Source organism: Xyrauchen texanus, chromosome 9 (genome assembly GCF_025860055.1).
Source record: "Xyrauchen texanus isolate HMW12.3.18 chromosome 9, RBS_HiC_50CHRs, whole genome shotgun sequence".
NCBI lineage: Eukaryota > Metazoa > Chordata > Actinopteri > Cypriniformes > Catostomidae > Xyrauchen > Xyrauchen texanus.
In genome coordinates this window covers 20,829,560-20,849,789 of record NC_068284.1, presented here as the reverse complement: position 1 = coordinate 20,849,789, position 20,230 = coordinate 20,829,560, and the positions used below count along the sequence as shown (strand labels likewise).

The following is a 20,230-nucleotide window of genomic DNA, read 5'->3' as shown; positions in this document are numbered from 1 at the left end:
TGAAGTGATTTTAAGTAAGAACTTGTTCAATTCGAGTAAAAGGAAAATGCAGTACATTTTAGCAATCCAACAACAAAATAAATGAAACAAATGTAAAATTCATGTCACTTTCAGGGGGAATATCAAAACAATGTGCAGCCTCGAGTTTCAAGTAAAATTAGTGCAATTCGAGTAAAGCTTAAATGTTTTTCTAACAGGAATAACTTTCAAAATTCACAAGGTAGGAACCTAATAATGAAAATTAGGGGTCACAATTGAGAAATTTGACTGACAATTAATTGTCAAACAAATAATTGTGATTATGACTATGATTACTGTTTTAGGATTATGATCATTAATTGTCTGTTTTAGGTGTTTCACGAATATGATGATTAATTAACATACAAACTCAATATGTGTGCTTCATGCACACAAAAATTTATCTATACAAATTTAGCCTGGGTCATATAATAAAATAAGGGGATTTCAAAAACGTATGAATGACAGTCAAATAAAATTATTAAATAATTAAAATAATATTTTATACCTAGTTTATATTTTCGCGGGAGATTTGCGCACGCCTCTGTAGATGGCGTGCACATCAGAGCGCTTGAGAAGTGGTTCATCTTCACACAGTCTCAAGAGAGCTGCTCTTGTGCTGAGTTCAAGTGAATGAGACACAAGTGCTTTTTCCTCCGAGCTCACTGGCGAGTAAAATGTTAAATTTTACGTGCCAGTGGCTAATAACAGACGTTTTTGGTCGCATAGTGCGAAATTTACTTGCATATGCAAGTGATTTACTCACAATGTAGAGGGCTGCATGGCCGTTAAAGTAAACAGAAAATATTGAAAATATCTTGACAAGCGCTCCGGGATGCTTTTTTATTAAATGATCGTTCATGGCGGTTGTATGGCTGTGATAAGCCATTTCCAATTTGCATATCTTACACAGCCCCACAGCTCCCACGCTTTAAATCACCATGGGTTAGTTTTTTTAGCTGCAGTTTGTTCTTTGGGGAATCCATGCTTAAACCGGGTGATGCATTTTAATTATTCCATTGCGACGCATGTTATGCATATCACCGTATTTCTGTAATCGATGATGTCGATTACGATGATGAATCGTCCCAGCCCTAGTCAGCGATCTATCTGAATCCTCATGGTAAACAAGCAATGGAGCTTTGTGCTTCTTTAATTAACGTCTATATGATTTAATATGCTGTGTCTTTAATACATTACATATCAATACATGATGCATAGGCCTATGCTGACAACACCCTCAGTAGTTCAAACTTTTGTGTTGGTCAAAATTAGAGAAATAGATAAAGCTAAATGTTCGAATGCGTTTTTTTTTTATTTTTACATTTATATTGCGATACAATTTTTGTATCGCGATATATCTTGGCACAATATATCGTGGCACCCCTAAACTCTACCTATGTTTTTATTATAATCTTTTACAAAACAAGTGTGCCTGACACTAGATAATAGAAGATTAATTGTTTGCATTCTTTCTCGAGTAATCTTAATTCTGATAAAATAACTACTTCGTAAGTGCTGTACTGAATAGCCAGTTTGTATTTGCATTACAGAACTGTGGGTTTGTCTTCTAACTGCATTTATATGTGTGTTGGCAGAGGGCGTTCCTCAAGTGTACTACTTTGGTCCTTGTGGGAAATACAATGCCATGGTGCTGGAGCTGTTGGGGCCTAGTCTAGAGGACCTGTTTGACCTCTGCGATCGAACCTTTTCCCTCAAGACCGTCCTCATGATTGCAATTCAGCTGGTCAGTTTAATCACTTACACATGAGAGAGAAAGTTTGTGTAATGTATCATAAAAATGTTATGGGACTGTGATCCTGTTTTTTTTAATAATGATAGATGGTTCTTTAAAGTATCTCATCCTTCTGTTATAGATCACACGGATGGAGTTTGTGCACACAAGAAGTCTTATCTACAGGGATGTTAAGCCTGAAAACTTCTTGGTGGGCCGGCCAGGGACCAAGAGGCAACATACGATCCACATCATTGACTTTGGGCTTGCCAAAGAATATATTGACCCTGAGACCAAAAAACACATCCCTTACAGGGAGCACAAGAGCTTAACAGGCACAGCTCGATACATGAGCATCAACACACACCTGGGGAAGGGTAAGACTGCGCACCTGGATAACATTTTACTGAGACACTGAAAAGATTTATCTTATGAAGGACAAATGAATTACAATTTTATTGAAGGAGAAAGACATGGTATAAAGAATCACAGTGCACCGGTAGAATAGCTCTTTTGTTAAGCATTTGTATGCCAACTGCTACATGTAGAAAATGCAGGGGAGTCATTTTACACAGTGAAATAACACATGTATGACCAAAAACAGTTCTCAGTGTAGTGGAAGTTTCATAATTGTTTTCACATCTTTTACAGAGCAAAGCAGACGGGACGATTTGGAGGCACTTGGTCATATGTTTATGTACTTCCTAAGAGGCAGTCTACCCTGGCAAGGCCTGAAGGTAATGCAATGATTGGAATTTTAATTTAAGGGTTTATTTTGAAAACTAAGAATATTAACAGTTCTTTGTCAAATTATGAAAGGGTATTTATTAGAGGTTATTACATGGAACTCTAGCTTAGTTTATCAGTTCTAGGCTATTTTTGTACCTAGAGAGTGCAAATATGGTACACATTTATTGTATTAGTTTCTGGTCCATTCAGTTCACACACTGTTTTGATATTATCCTTCTGCTCTGAGAGTTTTATCTCACTTAGCTAATGTCTGAAACAGTGACGTACTCTAATATCATGTCACTATCATGGAAGTCATCAGAATAACCTATTGCTATACAGCCTAGATAAGCTGACCTATTTAGAGGACTTAAACTAGTGACCAGTTATAGGACCTAAAGAAAAACACTTTCCCTTATACATGCATATATATTTTAACCTAAAATCTTGAAGTTGATATAAAAAAAATAACTTGTAGAATTTATGGGCTTTAAGCGTGCAAAGACAGTGCGCTACATCTTATCCAATTTCCGTGAGAGCGCTAAATGTAAGTGCATTTTTTGGGTGTGGGTGGGAGTGTTTGTGCTAACTATGGGTGTATTGTATAGTAATGAAGTGGCACAATGCGCAATTTGCGATTTTCCTGAGAAATTGCTCATTGCGCTAAGATGTTTCAATGCCACATATTCAGTCTTCAAGTCTAAAGTCAGTTCCTACATTTGCAGTTTGGAGATTCCACCAGCAGGTGGTAATAGAGTTCTCTTTCTTATATTCGTTCGGTATCTTACTGTGGGTAATGCCTCTGGCATGGCTGGTCCTGGAAGATCCAATAACACCCAGTCTGTCAGTTAAAAGACCAATTGCAGCAGTGAGGAGGGAGTCTCACCTGCTTATATAAGCTACTGTTATAGGAGCCTACTTCATTGTCGTTCTCTTCCCCGTGAAGATCATTGGATGCTATCCTCAGGAGGACTTGTAAGAAGTGGTCGGTTAACAGATCATTAGGTGAGCCTTTCAGGTACGTCGCAGAACAGTATATTTACTGTCAAAGTGAATATATTTTCTGCTGTATTTGTATGGTTTTCTCTGGGTGGCGTGAACCAGTGTGACGAGGCAGGTTTGTGCATTTTCTGCAGTTTTGAGCTGTTATAGCTTCTACCTCTACGGTATGTTGAGGTGGTGTGGCTGATCAGCTGGTCTTGTAACATTAAGAGTATTAACACAGAATCAAGTGTTTTTGAGTTTGGGTTCTGCCATGGCAAGTGCGAGCTTACTGAGCGGCAGAGCAAAGGAGAAGGATCCCTACCCGCCGTGCGCTTGTGGAACTATGATATCGCTGAAGGATTCCCGCCCGCTATGTATCGCCTGTCTGGGGGACAGGCATGCACAAGCCACACTCGCAAATCCCAAGTGTTGCCCGCATTGTTCCTGTTTCATACAGAGTTTTGGAAAGGAGTCTGTAGGTTGCGGCATCGAATAATTTTTCTCTGCCGCTAGCAAAAAAAGTCCCCCTCTACTGTCCAAGGAGAGCTGGACCTTAAATTTTTTATTATAATTTGTTTTATTTTCTCCCCAATTTGGAATTCCCAATGCGCTCCAATTCCTCGTGGTGGCGTAGTGACTTGCCTCAATCGGGTGGTGTAGGACGAATCTCAGTTGCCTCCGCTTCTGAGACGTCAATCCGCGCATCTTATTATGTGGCTTGTTGAGCATATCACCGTGGAGACCTAGCACATGTGGAGGCTTCATGCTACAAACAGATTGGCCAGCGTACAGAGAAGAATCTGTACGACTGCAAATGGCTGCCATCTCGTGCTGCCGTCTTGTGCTGTCCTGGTCAAACAGTGTATTCTAGCTGTCCCAGCGTGTGTCGTGGAGATGCGTCGGTTTTGGGACAGCCTTCAGCCTTAGCTGTAAGGGCTATAAATGCCACCTCGCTGCTCGCAGCATATCAGACCGAGTTGATAGAGTAGATGGGCAGACAAATGTATGTGTGGGCGCTGGATGCAGCATTGTGGGAAGAAATCTGTGTTATTGCAGATCACAACCTGTGTAGATCTAGAGTTGCGGCTGCAGCAAGGGACTCGCCATTGTGGACGAACAGGCTATTTCACTTGGTCTGTCTGGCCTGGTGGAAGAATAAAGATTTTCCTAAATCCCCCCCCATGAATCTGGGGGCTGTGGTGTCCACAATGCGACAGCAGTGTGATGTAAGGAAAAATCCATCATGTTCCAGGTTCACAACCCTTTTTATAGGTGGACAATCTGGTTTAAGAACCCAGACCAGGCCTCGCTCACCGCACCAGAAGTCTGCACTGGCAGGAGTACATCCGAAACAGCCCCAGCTGAGAAGCAAGGCTTCTAAACATAATCCATCCAACCCTCAAGGGAACAAGAAGAGACTGTTGACATAACCAGTGTTTTGGTTCAGGACATGGAGTGGGTGAAGAGCCCTCGCGGAGTCTCTGTTCCACTCCTCCCTCAAAAAGTATGTTTGTTTTCTGCCCCTCCAGCCAAGAGGAAAAGGAGAATCAAACCAAAAATTTTGTATTACACTGTTCACCCACAAACGATTGAATGAATCTGATTGACTCGACGGTGTCAGCCATTCCTTTGAGACAACTGCAAATGTGAGAGTTTCAGCGTTGGTTTGCAATGCAGCTCTTGTGTCCTGGCTGTCATTTAAATCATAGAGTAAGAGTGATGTCAGAGGGATTGCTCGCTCTCAATCACTGGAGAATCTCCCCTTTCATTCACGAGGGATCCCCTTTGGGGACGGTCTCTCTGAGGAAAGTGGTGACAACAGATACGTCACTTACAGGTTGGGACACAGTGTGCAAAAGCAGAATAGTGAACGGGGTTTGGTCCGCATCACTACAGAATGCCCACATACATTTTCTGGAGTTACTGACAAGGTTCCTAGCATTAAAGCACTTTGTATAGTTCCTTTAAAGCCACTGGGTCCTAGTCAGATCAGACAACACGACAACAGTGGCATACATATACAGATGGGGGGACACATTCGCAGTGGCTACACAGCCTGGCACAAAAACTAATTGTGTGGAGTGGTGCATACTTTCTCTCATTACGGGCGATGCACGTCCAGAGGGAATCCTCATTAAAGAGAATGGAGACTTCACCCTTAGGTGGTGAGTCAGTTGTGGAAGAGATGGGGCGAGCTCCCGTGGATCTCTTTGCATCGCACAAAAACTTTTGTTGCCCTCTGTTCTACTGTCTGGCGAGAGAATGTGCTCCTATGTGCGGATGCCCTAGCGCATCCCTGGCCAAACGGGCTACTTCACTCATTTCCTCCACTGAGTCCAACTCTAAAAAGAGTACAATAATATGGTCACTCAGTCATACTGATTGCCCTGAACTGGCTGGGGAAACTGTTGCTGGTGGACCAAATTATTTTGTGCGCCCAGCCTTGGCAGCTCCCGCAGCTCAGGGATCTCCAGTTTCTAAGCGCGGGTGGAAATATTTCACCCCGGACCAAGTAGCTCTTTGGGCCTGGCCCATGAGAGGCAAAATTTGAGTGTCACCGGTTTACCTCCCAGGGTGATTGAAATGATTCAGAGAATGAGAGCTCCTTCGATGCGCTCAATGTATGATCGGAAATGGGCTGTGTTTCAGCATTGGTGTGCACAGACACGTTGTTCCATTTTTATGTTCAGTTCCTGATGTTTTGTGTTTTCTGCTTGAACTTTTAGATAAAGGCAGGCCCTTTTCTACCATCAAGGTTTATCTCGCTGCCATATCGGCTTGTCATGTGGGGATCAACTCTAATACAATGGTCAACACCCACTTGTTTGTAGACACAGGCCGCTTTGAGAGTGTTTATGTTGCTGTGTTTTCAGTTTGATGTTCTGTCTGATTAAAGTTCATTAAATGTGGATCTGGCTCCCGCTTCTTTCCCCCACAACAATCCCCTTTACACTGGTGCCAAAACCCGGTATCTTGGAGGAAATATATGCCGACATGGAGTCCTCACCTTTGGCTGAAGTCATCATGTCCCTCGCCAGTATGCATAACGCTCAATATGAGGACCTGCTCTGTGCTCCAAGCTTAAGCAGAGGACCGGCATGTGGTCTGGAGCTTACTGCACCTTGAGAAAGCCCAGGTCACAACCCCAGACACAACAGCCCACATGAAAATGGGACAGTAGATGATCCGGAGGCATTCTTGGATCTATTTTAAAGGACGGCCAAGATCTGGAGCTGGCCACATGCTTAGTTTGGTGGCCAGACTCATCCCACTCTTGTCCAGGGAAGCCCAGCTCGCTGTGCAACAACTACCGGCCTGCCTTCACTCAACAGCTCCGGGACGCCTGCCGGAAGTGACTGCTGGCTGAGGACCACGACGCAGAGGGAGTCATCGTTATCGTGGTGCTGGAACAGCTTATCCATCGTCTGACAAAAGGAATGGCGGAGTGGGTCCAGTGCCTCCGCCTGGTATTGCTGGAAGAGGCCGTCCATATGCTGGCTTAGAACCGTATGTCAGTGTATCAGAGGGTGGAAGAGCCCTCCCACTCACTCTCCCTCATCTCTCTTTCCCCCTTCTCACTCCTCTCAATCTGTCCCTTTTTTACAGTTAATCCCAGTTCCCCGGGGGTGAGGAAATGTACCGCAGAACCCGGTTCTCTGTCCGGTGGGATTTCCCTGCCGCCAGTGGCCCCGATGTCTCTACTCTCTCCCCCACAGGTGGTTGAACCCACTGACACAGGCTGGCCTGCTGGAATTTTGGAGAACCTGGGCATTTCCTGGACCAATGACCAGTGATGGAGCTGGGAACATTGTGGTCTGGGTCCAGACAGGTGGTGGAGTGGCAGGAACGGCCGGTGCTGTACATTTAGTTGCAAGCTCTCGCTGAGGGAAATAAGTACAACACCATTGTAAAAGAGTGTCTTTCCTTCAAGTGGGCCATCCTCACTCTCCGTAACTACCTGTTGGGGTGTGCTTTTACCCTCTATTCAGATCACACCACGCTCCAGTGGATCCACTGCATGAAAGATACCAACGTGCGGATCACCTGGTGGTATCTGGCTCTTCAGCTGTTTAGGTTTGACGAGGTCCAGAGGCTGGGGGTGCAGATGGCTGTCGCAGACTTTCTCTCTAGAAATGGGGGGGGTGGGCAGACCGGATGACTCCATGGCCTGTGGGGGTATGTGGCGGAGGGGCGTGGTTGAGTGTTCACTGGGGAGAGTAATATAAGGAGGAACCACGCCAGAGGCGAGGAGAGAGAGAGACACGCTTCAAGTGCTAAAGTCCTCTATGTTGAAGCTGAAAAGCTATTTTTGTAGTGATACATTATTAAAAACCAACCTTTTGAGTTGAAGCGTCACGTTTCCCATTTTCCTCCTTTCCCCCACAATGAACCCTGTTACAAAGAGTAATCCATTTTTGTTTCTTGAGCTGATTCTTGTAAGGGCAGACCAATATCACGACTTACTGGGTAGTAGAGGCTACTATATTAAGTTGTAATAGTCTGGGGTTGTGATTTTCAGAGGACTTGAGAGCTCATTCTACCAGCATGGCTACCTCATGGGAGCTGCTTAAAGGAATTTCAGCCAGGACACTTGTGCAACTGTGAGTTGGGCATCGTCTCACACATTTGTCTTGATTTTATAGACTGTATATAGACGGTATGGTGTGGGTAGTCAATCTGCTGATGTTTAAAAAATAAAAACACACACAAACATCAACAGTAACACAGTGAAGAACAAGTGTGTTATTTGTCCCCCCCCCCACACACACACACCCCCCAAATATCCATTCTTTGCAAATTGATTGGGTAGATGTACATTGGACACTACAAGTCGGGATACTGTCTCCTCCGGACAGCATATCTGCAATACGGGAGTTAGCTATGTACCATAGTGAGATACCGAACAAATGTTACAAAAAGAACTTAAGGTTACTTGCATAACCCTGGTTCTCTGATAACAGGAGTGGGGTATCTCACCACATTTCCCTCCTTACAGTTGCATGGAGAAGAGATATACAGTAAGGTCCATAAATATTGGGACATCGACACAATTCTAATCTTTTTGGCTCTATACACCACCACAATGGATTTGAAATGAAACGAACAAAATGTGCTTTAACTGCAGACTTTCAGCTTTAATTTGAGGGTATTTACATCCAAATCAGTTGAACAGTGTAGGAATTACAACAGTTTATATATGTGCCTCCCACTTTTTAAAGGGGTCATATAATGCCATTTTTGTACAAGTTAATATGAATCTTTAGGGTCTAAATGAAAACTTTGTAATATACTTTTATTAAAAATTCTCATTAGTATTTTAAGAAAACACAAATTTTACCTGCTCAAAAACAGCTCTGTTTTCAGCACGCCGTTTCAGTGCATATGACTTTAAATGATAATGAGCTTTGGTCACCCCGCCCCTTCTTAGCAAAACCAGCTTTATACTGACCCTCGTTTATAAAGCAGCCTGGTGAAAAATGATTCGCGCAAACATGAACGCATTGACGTTGCTCGTGGGGAATATTCCCATCGTAAACAAAACTCAGCCACTGCGTCTTCAGCGGTTCAGATTTAGGAACATCAAAATGACTGCTGTGTTCGTTATTACACCGAAGAACAGAACACCACAATCGCTTAGGCACCATTCTGCTCCAGTGTATCAACAATGATGACGGACTATGATTGACAGCTCGCTCACGAGCGAGGGCTGTACAGGCACAGCCAACACACATTTCAGTACAATCAACTTGAAAAAGTGCATGTACCATTATATGACCCCTTTAAGGGACCAAAAGTAATGGGACAGATTAACAATCATAAATCAAACTTTCACTTTTTAATACTTGGTTGCAAATCCTTTGCAGTCAATTACAGCCTGAAGTCTGAAACGCATAGACATCACCAGACGCTGGGTTTCATCGCTGGTGATGCTCTGCCAGGCCTCTACTGCAACTGTCTTCAGTTCCTGCTTGTTCTTGCGGCATTTTCCCTTCAGTTTTGTCTTCAGCAAGTGAAATGCATGCTCAATCGGATTCAGGTCAGGTGATTGACTTGGCCATTGCATAACATTCCACTTCTTTCCCTTAAAAAACTCTTTGGTTGCTTTCGCGGTATGCTTCGGTCATTGTCCATCTGTACTGTGAAGCGCCGTCCAATGAGTTCTGAAGCATTTGGCTGAATATGAGCAGATAATATTGCCCGAAACACTTCAGAATTCATCCTGCTGGTTTTGTCAGCAGTCACATCATCAATAAATACAAGAGAACCAGTTCCATTGGCAGCCATACATGCCCATGCCATGACACTACCACCACCATGCTTCACTGATGAGGTGGTATGCTTTGGATCATGAGCAGTTCCTTTCCTTCTCCATACTCTTCTCTTCCCATCACTCTGGTACAAGTTGATCTCTGTCTCATCTGTCCATAGGATGTTGTTCCAGAACTGTGAAGGCTTTTTTAGATGTTGTTTGGCAAACTCTAATCTGGCCTTCCTGTTTTTGAGGCTCACTAATGGTTTACATCTTGTGGTGAACCCTCTGTATTCACTCTGGTGAAGTCTTCTCTTGATTGTTGACTTTGACACACATACACCTACCTCCTGGAGAGTGTTCTTGATCTGGCCAACTGTTGTGAAGGGTGTTTTCTTCACCAGGGAAAGAATTCTTCGGTCATCCACCACAGTTGTTTTCCATGGGCTTCCGGGTCTTTTGGTGTTGCTGAGCTCACCGGTGCGTTCTTTCTTTTTAAGAATGTTCCAAACAGTTGATTTGGCCACACCTAATGTTTTTGCTATCTCTCTGATGGGTTTGTTTTGATTTTTCAGCCTAATGATGGCTTGCTTCACTGATAGTGACAGCTCTTTGGATCTCATATTGCGAGTTGACAGCAACAGATTCCAAATGCAAATAGCACACTTGAAATTAACTCTGGACCTTTTATCTGCTCCTTGTAAATGGGATAATGAGGGAATAACACACGCCTGGCCATGGAACAGCTGAGCAGCCAATTGTCCCATTACTTTTGGTCCCTTAAAAAGTGGGAGGCACATATACAAACTGTTGTAATTCCTACACCGTTCACCTGATTTGGATGCAAATACCCTCAAATTAAAGCTGAAAGTCTGCAGTTAAAGCACATCTTGTTCGTTTCATTTCAAATCCATTGTGGTGGTGTATAGAGCCAAAAAGATTAGAATTGTGTCGATTTCCCAATATTTATGGACCTGACTGTACGGAGAATAGTAGGCACCTATGACTTTAGTTTATACAGGGAGATAGGACTCCATGATTGCTATGCCAACTGTCGATTGGACTTTCAACAGACAGCCTGGGTGTTATTGGTGCTTCCAGGATTGGCCACACCCGAGGCGATACCAATAGTGAGATACCTCACTCCTGTTATCAGAGAACTGGGGTTAAGTGAGTAACTTAAAGTTCATGTCCAAACTCTGAAAATATAGAGGAACAATATGACGATCACTGTTGTAGCTGATTTGTGTTAAACTGCCTATAGGTCATGGTTGATTTTCTATTATTATTATTATTATTTTTGTGTTTATATTTACAATTGTATTTATGATCTAATTTGTAATGGTATATTTCCACCTGTTGTCATAGTGTGATTTTTAAGTCACTGCAAAAGGGGACATTGGAAGAAGTTGGAAAGAGAAAAATGTTTTGATGTGGTATGATTGGTTTAAACAATTAGTCATTTTAATGACATTTTAGTTTTGTTTGAAAAATTTACAAATATTTGTTTGATTTCATTTTAAATAAGTACATTTTTCAAAATCGATGGTAGAAGTGAAGTGCGTTCCAATAAAATCACTGTTAATATTAGCCATGATTTGTGTCAGTAGAGGAAAACTATTAATAATTCTTAGATTCTTTATAATTTAATGGAGCCTACATCTATATCCTGAACCACAAATTCCATGAGTATAAAAGGAGTGTGTCCATATTGCTATTCTTCTAAATCATTGCATACAGTCCATTCACACTACCAACTTCTTATGAATGTTTTGTCATTGTTTATATCACTAGTGCTTGACAAAAAATGTATTATATAAGATGCAGATGCTGTTATAATGGAGAAGAACCACCAGAATAAATTGCACTTGACCCAGCCCATTAGCGCCATGTACACACAATTTTGCCAAACCCACGTGCGCCTAGAATTAAGAGCAAACTTGCACAAAAAAAAAAACTTTATGGCCATGCCCATTGACTTTGCATTTATGATTAATGGCATAGCGCTGTGCTTAACGCAAGCACTCTTAAAATAGGGCACTAAGCGTCAACAACCCACTTGCTAATCATTATTTGTCCTATTAGCTTGAAAGGAAGAAGAAATTACATAAGCCATTTATTATACCCATTTTGTGGTAACACTTTACAATAAGGTTCCATTCGTTAACCTTTGTTAATGCACTATGAACTAGCATTAACAATGAACAGTATATTTTTACAGCATTTATTAATCTTTGTCAATAAAGAAAGGAAAAATTACAATTATTAGTTTATAGTACATTAACTAATGTTATCGTATACAACTTTTGATTAAAATTTGTTCTATTCCTATATGTTGAAATTAACATTAACCAAGATTACTAAATGCTTTAAAATTATTGTTCATTGTTAGTTCATGTTAACTAATGCTGTAAACTAATGTTAAACAATGTAACCTTATTTATATACCTATATTTTAAAGTGTTACAAATTTCTTCACAGAATCCTTTAAATGCTCTTTATCTTTTTTTTAGGTCTTTTTTTATCTGAATTGTTTTCTGTTTTATTTAAGGCGGACACACTTAAGGAGCGCTACCAGAAAATCGGAGATACCAAAAGGGCAACCCCTATAGAAGTGCTTTGTGAGAGTTTTCCAGGTAAACGTACCATTTGTTTTCAGAAGGTCGGAAACATTTCCCTCTCACCCTCACCTCATGTGCATGCCATTAACTTTGACCTCATCTGACAGAAGAGATGGCCACCTATCTGCGCTATGTGCGGAGGCTGGATTTCTTTGAAAAACCGGATTATGACTACTTGAGAAAACTCTTTACAGACCTCTTTGACAGAAATGGCTATGTCTTTGACTATGAATATGACTGGGTCGGCAAGCCACTGGTAAGTTTTAGTTGGTTGTAGTACCATACACCTTCTAGTACCAAAAATAAAAAACAATTGAGTTTTTTTTTTTCTGTCTGTACAGCCGACTCCAATAGGACCCATGCCTAGTGACACACCTCTGCAGCCCAGCAGCAGAGACAAAGCACAACCACAGACCAAAAACCAGGTGAGAAAAACACACACACACACACACACACACACACACACACACACACACACACACACACACACACACACACACACACACACACACACACACACACACACATATACATACATATACACTGAGGGGAAAAAGTATTTGATCCCCTGCTGATTTTGTGCGTTTGCCCACTGACAAACAAATGATTAATCTATCATTTTAATGTTAGGTTAATTTGAACAGTGAGAGACCGAATAACAACAAAAAAATCCAGAAAAACGCATGTCAAAACTTTTATAAATTGAATTGAATTGCATTTTAATGAGGGAAAAAATTATTCAACCCCTCTCAATCAGAGATTTCTGGCTCCCAAGTGCCTTTATACAGGTAATGAGCTGAGATTAGGAGCACACCCTTAAAAGGAGTGCTCCTAATCTCAATGTGTTACCTGTATAAAAGACACCTGTTCACAGAAGCAATCAATCAATCAGATTCCAAACTCTCCACCATAGCCAAGACCAAAGAGAATGTAGATCTACACAAGGCTGGAATGGGCTACAAAACCATCGCCAAGCAGCTTGGTGAGAAGGTGACAACAGTTGGTGCGATATTTCGCAAATGGAAGAAACATAAAAGAACTGTCAATCTCCCTCGGTCTGGGGCTCCATGCAAGATCTCACCACGTGGAGTTGCAATGATCATGAAAACGGTGAGGAATCAGCCCAGAACTACCCGAGAGGATCTTGTCAAAGATCTCAAGGCAGCTGGGACCATAGTCACCAAGAAAACAATTGGTAACACACTACGCCGTGAAGGAATGAAATCCTGCAGTGCCCGCAATGTCCCCCTGCTCAAGAAAGCACATGTACAGGCCCGTCTGAAGTTTCCCAATGAACATGAACAAGTTTCCCAATGAACACCCCAAACACACGGCCAAGGCAACAAAGGAGTGGCTCAAGAAGAAGCACATTAAGGTCCTGGAGTTGCCTAGCCAGTCTCCAGACCTTATTCCCATAGAAAATCTGTGGAGGGAGCTGAAGGTTCGAGATGCCAAACGTCAGCCTCGAAACCTTAATGACTTGGAGAAGATCTGCAAAGAGGAGTGGGACAAAATCCCTCCTGAGATGTGTGCAAACCTGGTGGCCAACTACAAGAAATGTCTTACCTCTGTGATTGCTCTGTGATTTTGCCACCAAGTACTAAGTCATGTTTTGCAGAGAGGTTGAATACTTATTTCCCTCATTAAAATGCAATTCAATTTATAATATTTTTGACATGCGTTTTTCTGGATTTTTTTGTTGTTATTCTGTATCTCACTGTTCAAATTAACCTACCATTAAAATTATAGACTGATCATTTGTTTGTCAGTGGGCAAACGTACAAAATCAGCAGGGAATCAAATACTTTTTTCCCTGACTGTATGCATATGTATGTATGTATGTGTATATAGGAAAAATGCACAATTATACTGTTCACACAAATGTAAATTAGATTATTTTCTAACTCACATCCTGTATTTTTTTTATGCTAATTATTTAGTGTACAGTCAATGAATAATATAGGTTTTGGTGTCATTGTATGGATACCAGTATCAAGCGGTAAACTATTTAATTATTTGACAAATATTTTACTTTTCAGTTTTACAGTTATGTCCTTAATGTAAAAGAGGAAGAATGGGCCACACAGTTATTACATTGAAGTACCAGCTTCCCTTGTTTGTTTACCTTGCCTTGGATATTTGTGAAACCCTAACTGCTTTATGCATTGTAATTTTTTGTTACCTCAGAATCTCATGATTCTATTTTAATCCATAGAAGCAGTATGTGTTTACCTTAACATTTACATCTACCTTTTTTTTTTTTTTTGGCTCATTCATCAACAAAGTAAAGGCAAGTTGCTCTCCTGAGGACAAAATAGTTTTGGTAGTCTGAAACCTGTCATTTACTAAAAAGGCTGAATTTCTTTTAGACTGATATTTCCATATCTTGTTCACAGTCTCTTAAAACATTTTCTACAGTATTTCTACAGAAGTAATTTAAGAACGTTGCATTTTATAGGACTTGAATAGATCTGCTCAAGTTGTTTCTGAAAGATAAGAGCTTAGCTTCCCTCTATCCATCTCTGCATGTCACGTGCTTTCTTTTTTCCACTCGCACTTGTTTTTCCACCTCTATCCTGTTAGCTAGAGCAGTCTGCTTGTGCATGGAAGGCGTTCCTCTTTAAACTCGTTCTGTTCTTTTTTTTCCCTTTTACACCCTCACCTCCTTTCAAATAAATCTCTTATGCCCTCTGACATCCTCCCCCTTCCCCACTGCTGTCATGCCAGTCACCAGAACCCAAAGGAAGTGAGTCTCAGCCCACTCCCGTGACCAACAGGGAGCTCCTGGGGTCGCACCTCACAGCCGATAGGTTGGGGGGCTCTGTCCAGGTACTGGGTGTTTGCGCAGTACTGCATGGTTTTAGTGTCTTTCTGTTTCTCATCCTGTCACTTGAGACACTCCTGTTCATTTTTCAGCTGTGAACAATTAAATGGTCTGTTCCTTTCTTCGCCTTTGTCTAACACACATCGCACTTGCATGCCCCTGATAATTTGGGTCGGGATATGGTGACTTCAGTGTGAAAATACTGCTTTTAAATGAGTCGTAAGCAAGACAAAATGGATATTTGCTTGTGTACATACATGGGGTTCTTAGGGTTTTTATTTATCCACGTTGTAACTGTGATTTACACCATGTTACAATTTCAAAATCATGGTGTTATTCCCAAGAATTCCATCTAAAATATAGTGCAACAGTCGGTTTCTGGAAATAAAAGTACCATTCATTTTTTCCATTGTGAAATTTATTTTTTACAGTAACTTGTACACTTTTAAATGGAGACACACTGTGAAGTCAGAGGATGTTAATAGATGTTTCTATTGAAACCATTAGTCTCCATTATTTCAACTTGATTTTAAATGCTTAATAGTGATGTTTTTTTGTAAATAACTACATTATCAGTGAATCCTGAAGAGAAATATTTAACAATCAGAGTCATGGCAAACGAGCCCTGTAGAGATGGCCCATAACCATGACACACTGTGAATGATGCTGTTGTGTTGTGTTGTCTGATTTTCAAATATTTTTTGCTTCAAATGAAAGTGTATAATGATATGATTCAACTTGAAGCTGGTTTATGGCTTAGAACACTTTTATGAAGAGTTTATGAAATTCCTATGGAAAGAATTAATGGGAAAAAAAACAGGATGGTTGAAAAAGTGGATGGACACTATTGCACTCTATTAGGTCATTTTGTGTGTTAGCTTGTTTCATTAGCTAACCAAGCCCTTACCGTTCCTTCATTTTACTTTTTCCCCTTTCTTTCTTAACTTGACCTGGTTGGTGCTAAGCAACTTGATTATGAACAATTTAAGACAAATAAGTGTCCTTTTAATGAAAAGTTCACCCAAAAATCTAAATGATCTCATAATTTTCTCACCCTCATGCCATCCCAGATGTGTATAACTTTCTCTCTTCTGCTGAACACAAAGATTTTTTGAAGAATATTTCAGCTCTGTTGGTCCTCACAATGCAAGTAAATGGTGACCAGAACTTTGAAGGTCAAAAAAAGCACATAAACGCAGCATAAAAATAATCCATGTGACTCCTGTGGTTAAATCCTTATCTTCAGAAGTGATATGATAGGTGTGGGTAAGAAACAGATCAATATTTGTCTTTTTTTTACTATAATAAAAGCACAAAGAATGCGAATTGCCAAAAACTCAAGAAGAATGTGGAAGGAACAGTGAAAGTGGAAATTTATAGTAAAAAAAGGACTTAAATATTGATCTGTTTCTCAACCACATTTAATATGTTCAGCAGAAGAAAGTCATACACATCTAGGATGGCATGAGGGTGATTAAATGACAGGAGAATTTTCCTTTTTGGGTAAAACTGTTCCTTTAATGGTTATTAAGCCATACACTTTTATGATAGAGTTACAGGAACAATGTTGAATGTGAAGTAACAAACAAACGGGGGTCTGGCACTGTATACTGTGGTTTTGATATTATAGCTCATCTTAGCCAGTCCATATTCCAAAGCACATTGCCTTCAATTAATATTCAGGTTATGAGCTCGACCAATGGAGAAGTGAATACTGATGATCCCACGGCGGGACACTCCAACGCTCCCATTACAGCCCCTGCTGAGGTGGAGGTGGCAGATGATACAAAGTAAGGAATTTTTATGAACTGTAAAAGCACTTTTATAGCATTTATGTCTATGTATTTGTTGCACCAGTTACAGATGGTTGTGCACAATTCTGCAGTATGATCTCATGCTAACATTATCGGACTTTCTTTTATTGTCGAAATATAATTGTTTAAATTTGCTTATAAAAAAGAATAGTTCCAACTCTTACATTTTGACAAATTCACACCCGTTACTGCACATTTTATATTAATGTGCCATATTAAAAGCTATGCATTGCTTACAGTTTGGATAATGAACTACATTGCTTGGTGTTTATTTCTATAATTATTAATACATTTACATTGAACATTGGTGTCTCAAGTCCATGCATTAGAGGGATTTTACCATGGGTAAGGGGGTTTTAAGCACTCCACTTTGCATTGTGCCTAATAACACACCTTATCCATGGTAAAATCAATGTAACGCACAACCTCTCTTGGTTTATTGCTACATTTTGTTTAATTTCTATCTAAACTAGACGGTGCATGACTGGTTTGAGACTGAAGGAAGGAGATTGCAAGGTCATCTTTAACTCCTTTGCTTGTTTCAGGTGCTGTTGTTTTTTCAAGAGGAGGAAGAGGAAAGCACTTCAGCGGCACAAGTGAGGAGCAGCATGTTTGAAACATTCATTGGCGTGTTTAAAGAAAACAAAAATAAAGGACTTGATCTGAAATATGGAGCACCTTCCCTTTCTATCTGTGCTCTGAGTGTTGTGCTCCACCTCAGAACACAAACTCACTGCCTTACTTGTGGCATCCTTTCGGAGAAGACACACATCAGTAAGCTGGGCTCTGACACTCTTTGCAAGGAAACAATTCAGTGGAACAGGTAAATATATTTGTACAATGTGGGACCCCAGAAGAGACTTAAATGGTCATAAATTAGATGATTTATGTATGTGACTTAAACCCAGATGGACTGTTTGAACTTGTATCTTAGATGGCATCCAAAACCATTATTTGAGAACTAGAAGGCAACCACAAGCTCACATTCACACAAACATCTGTTTACAACGCCAAACTGGCTGAATGAGTGGTGTACTCCATGGTGTTTTGTTTTATGGGACCAAAATAAGTGGGGAAAGACTGCTGACTGATGTATCAAGAAATGTGCACCATAATCTAACGACCGATGTAAATTGTCTTTCCCCTTTTTTTATTTTTATTTAAGTTGTTTTCTAAATCTGCTCTCCCTGAGTTGAACAGTTTTACTCTCATGTTGTAGAATGTGTGATTTATTTTTTAACCGCTTGTAGTGTTTTTTTTTTTTAAATATTTTGTTTTTTTATTATGTTCCTGTCAATGTGGATGATATTGTAGCACAGTGGCTGGTCTCAGGTACTGTGAGAGATGGAGATAATTATATGGGATATCTCCTCTCTGAATTGCACTTTTGGGGGGCAAAAAGAAAACCGTCAGGCATTGAAATGAACAGAAAGCAACATAAATAAAGGCAGATATGAGATCATTAATACAGCAGGCTGGTCTCTTTCAAAGAAACACAATGTAATGCTCTCAGTGATAATGGGGTGGGGTTGGGGGATAATGTATTGTGCTTTTTATTTTTTTGCATTAGATTAAGTTACCTGGGAAACATAGTTTGTGCCTTTCCATGTAAAACATTTAACACTAATGTGTCCCACTCTAAAATTCCTATCCAGGTTGAGGTGTCCATGACCCTCTCAGATTGCTTATTCTCTACTGTGTGCTTCATGCCAATCAAATGGAGTTTGTTGGCATTTCTCAGATTTCTTTTTACTGTTGTAAAGTGTATCATAGCAAACCTCCAAGATGTGAGTCTATGGGTTTATACGCAGTAACAAAGGTTGCCTATCAGAGTCAGGATGTGTATTGATTTACATACCTATTAAATGTTGCTTTTCTTCTATGCCTCATAAGATGTTACATTTTGTATGTATGCACAATCACTGTATTGAGTTTGTTTGTGGTGCGATTATCTCCGCCTCTCAACCCTTGTGGTTACTTCAACAGTACAGTCAACATCACTTGACATTAACTACAAAACAGGGCCAGTTACAATCAATCACCAGGATGTGGTGCTATAGAACAGATCTGCAAAGCTGCAGGGCAGTTGCCTTAAACTCCCTTTTTATTACACTAGAAAGAATGTATAATACATTCCCCAAAAGGCATAAAAGCAGGAGGCACACCCTTGTTAAACTATATTTTATTGTATAGTGTGAGAACAAACTGAATATTTTGATCCAATTGACAATTTTACATTTCTTACATAACAGTTCTGAAGAGCCAGCAAGTCATTGTGATTATTCAATTATTAACCTCTTTAAAACAGACTTTCAAGAAACTTGAATGGGCTGTTTTAGAGATAAGGTTGTACAATTTTGTTAAAGTTCTATGTTCAATAAAAGTTAAGCTCAGTCAACAGCATTTGTGGCATAATGTTGATTTACCACCAAAACATTTTTTTAACTGGCACCTCCTTGTCTTTAAAATAAGCAAAAATCTGGGCTACAGTGAGGTACTTATAATGGAAGTGAATGGGGCCAATACATAAAAGTCAAAATACTCATCATTTCGAAAGTATATAGGCAAGACTTAATATGCGTGTAAACATGATTTTAGTGTGACAAAGTTATTGCCAATTTTACAACTTCTTTGCCATTAAGATATAATAACCCCTAAAATTATTGTAAAAATGACTTTTTAAACCAATTTACATCTTATATTAATGATTCTGTTAAAACTCATGTCTAATTTACAAGTGATTTTATAAAATGATAAACTTCACATTTCTGCCTTTAAACCCTCAAAATATTGTCCACCTCACTGTAACCTTTAATACAGAAAAGTGGGGGAGAGACATTTTTTTTTATTTTGTTGGTGGTAATAAACATTGACTGAAATGCTGTTGACTGAGCTTAAATTGTATTGAACCTGGAATATTCCTTTAATGTTGTGTAGTGGTGACTATTAGCTGTATGTAATCCAAGTTAACCATTCTGCTTAAGAGATGTTAAAATCTGGATGATCAGGTAAATATCAGCTTTTTTTTTATTAGATAATCAGACTCCTCACACTGCATTTGACATGTTCACATTTTTCTTTTTATGCTGCTTATAGAACAGAACCATGATGCAAGAGAATCACTGCTTTATATCCACCAAAGTCATTCCACTGATTGGCATATTAGAGTCACATTAGAAAATAATTTCCTTCATAAGTTCTCATGCTTCTGCATATTGCCATACATTTTCCCCATGCATCTTTCTTTGTCATTCT

The 20,230-nt window shown here is 40.1% G+C and overlaps 1 protein-coding gene across 6 annotated transcripts in view; it reads left to right on the top strand.

The window, feature by feature from the left end:
* The window catches only part of LOC127649087 (casein kinase I), a 30,773-nt gene extending 10,543 nt beyond the window's left edge, over positions 1-20,230 (top strand). For 3 of the 6 annotated variants that reach the window (XM_052134008.1, XM_052134006.1, XM_052134007.1), the window contains 9 exons: positions 1,617-1,765; positions 1,896-2,130; positions 2,405-2,490; positions 12,268-12,352; positions 12,445-12,593; positions 12,679-12,762; positions 15,065-15,166; positions 16,845-16,951; positions 17,521-20,230. In XM_052134008.1, coding sequence (XP_051989968.1) covers positions 1,617-1,765; positions 1,896-2,130; positions 2,405-2,490; positions 12,268-12,352; positions 12,445-12,593; positions 12,679-12,762; positions 15,065-15,166; positions 16,845-16,951; positions 17,521-17,575 — 1,052 coding nt within the window. In that variant the 3' untranslated portion in view covers positions 17,576-20,230. The remainder of the gene's footprint in view (positions 1-1,616; positions 1,766-1,895; positions 2,131-2,404; positions 2,491-12,267; positions 12,353-12,444; positions 12,594-12,678; positions 12,763-15,064; positions 15,167-16,844; positions 16,952-17,520) is intronic. The other 3 variants (XM_052134009.1, XM_052134011.1, XM_052134010.1) reach the window with 3 other exon arrangements.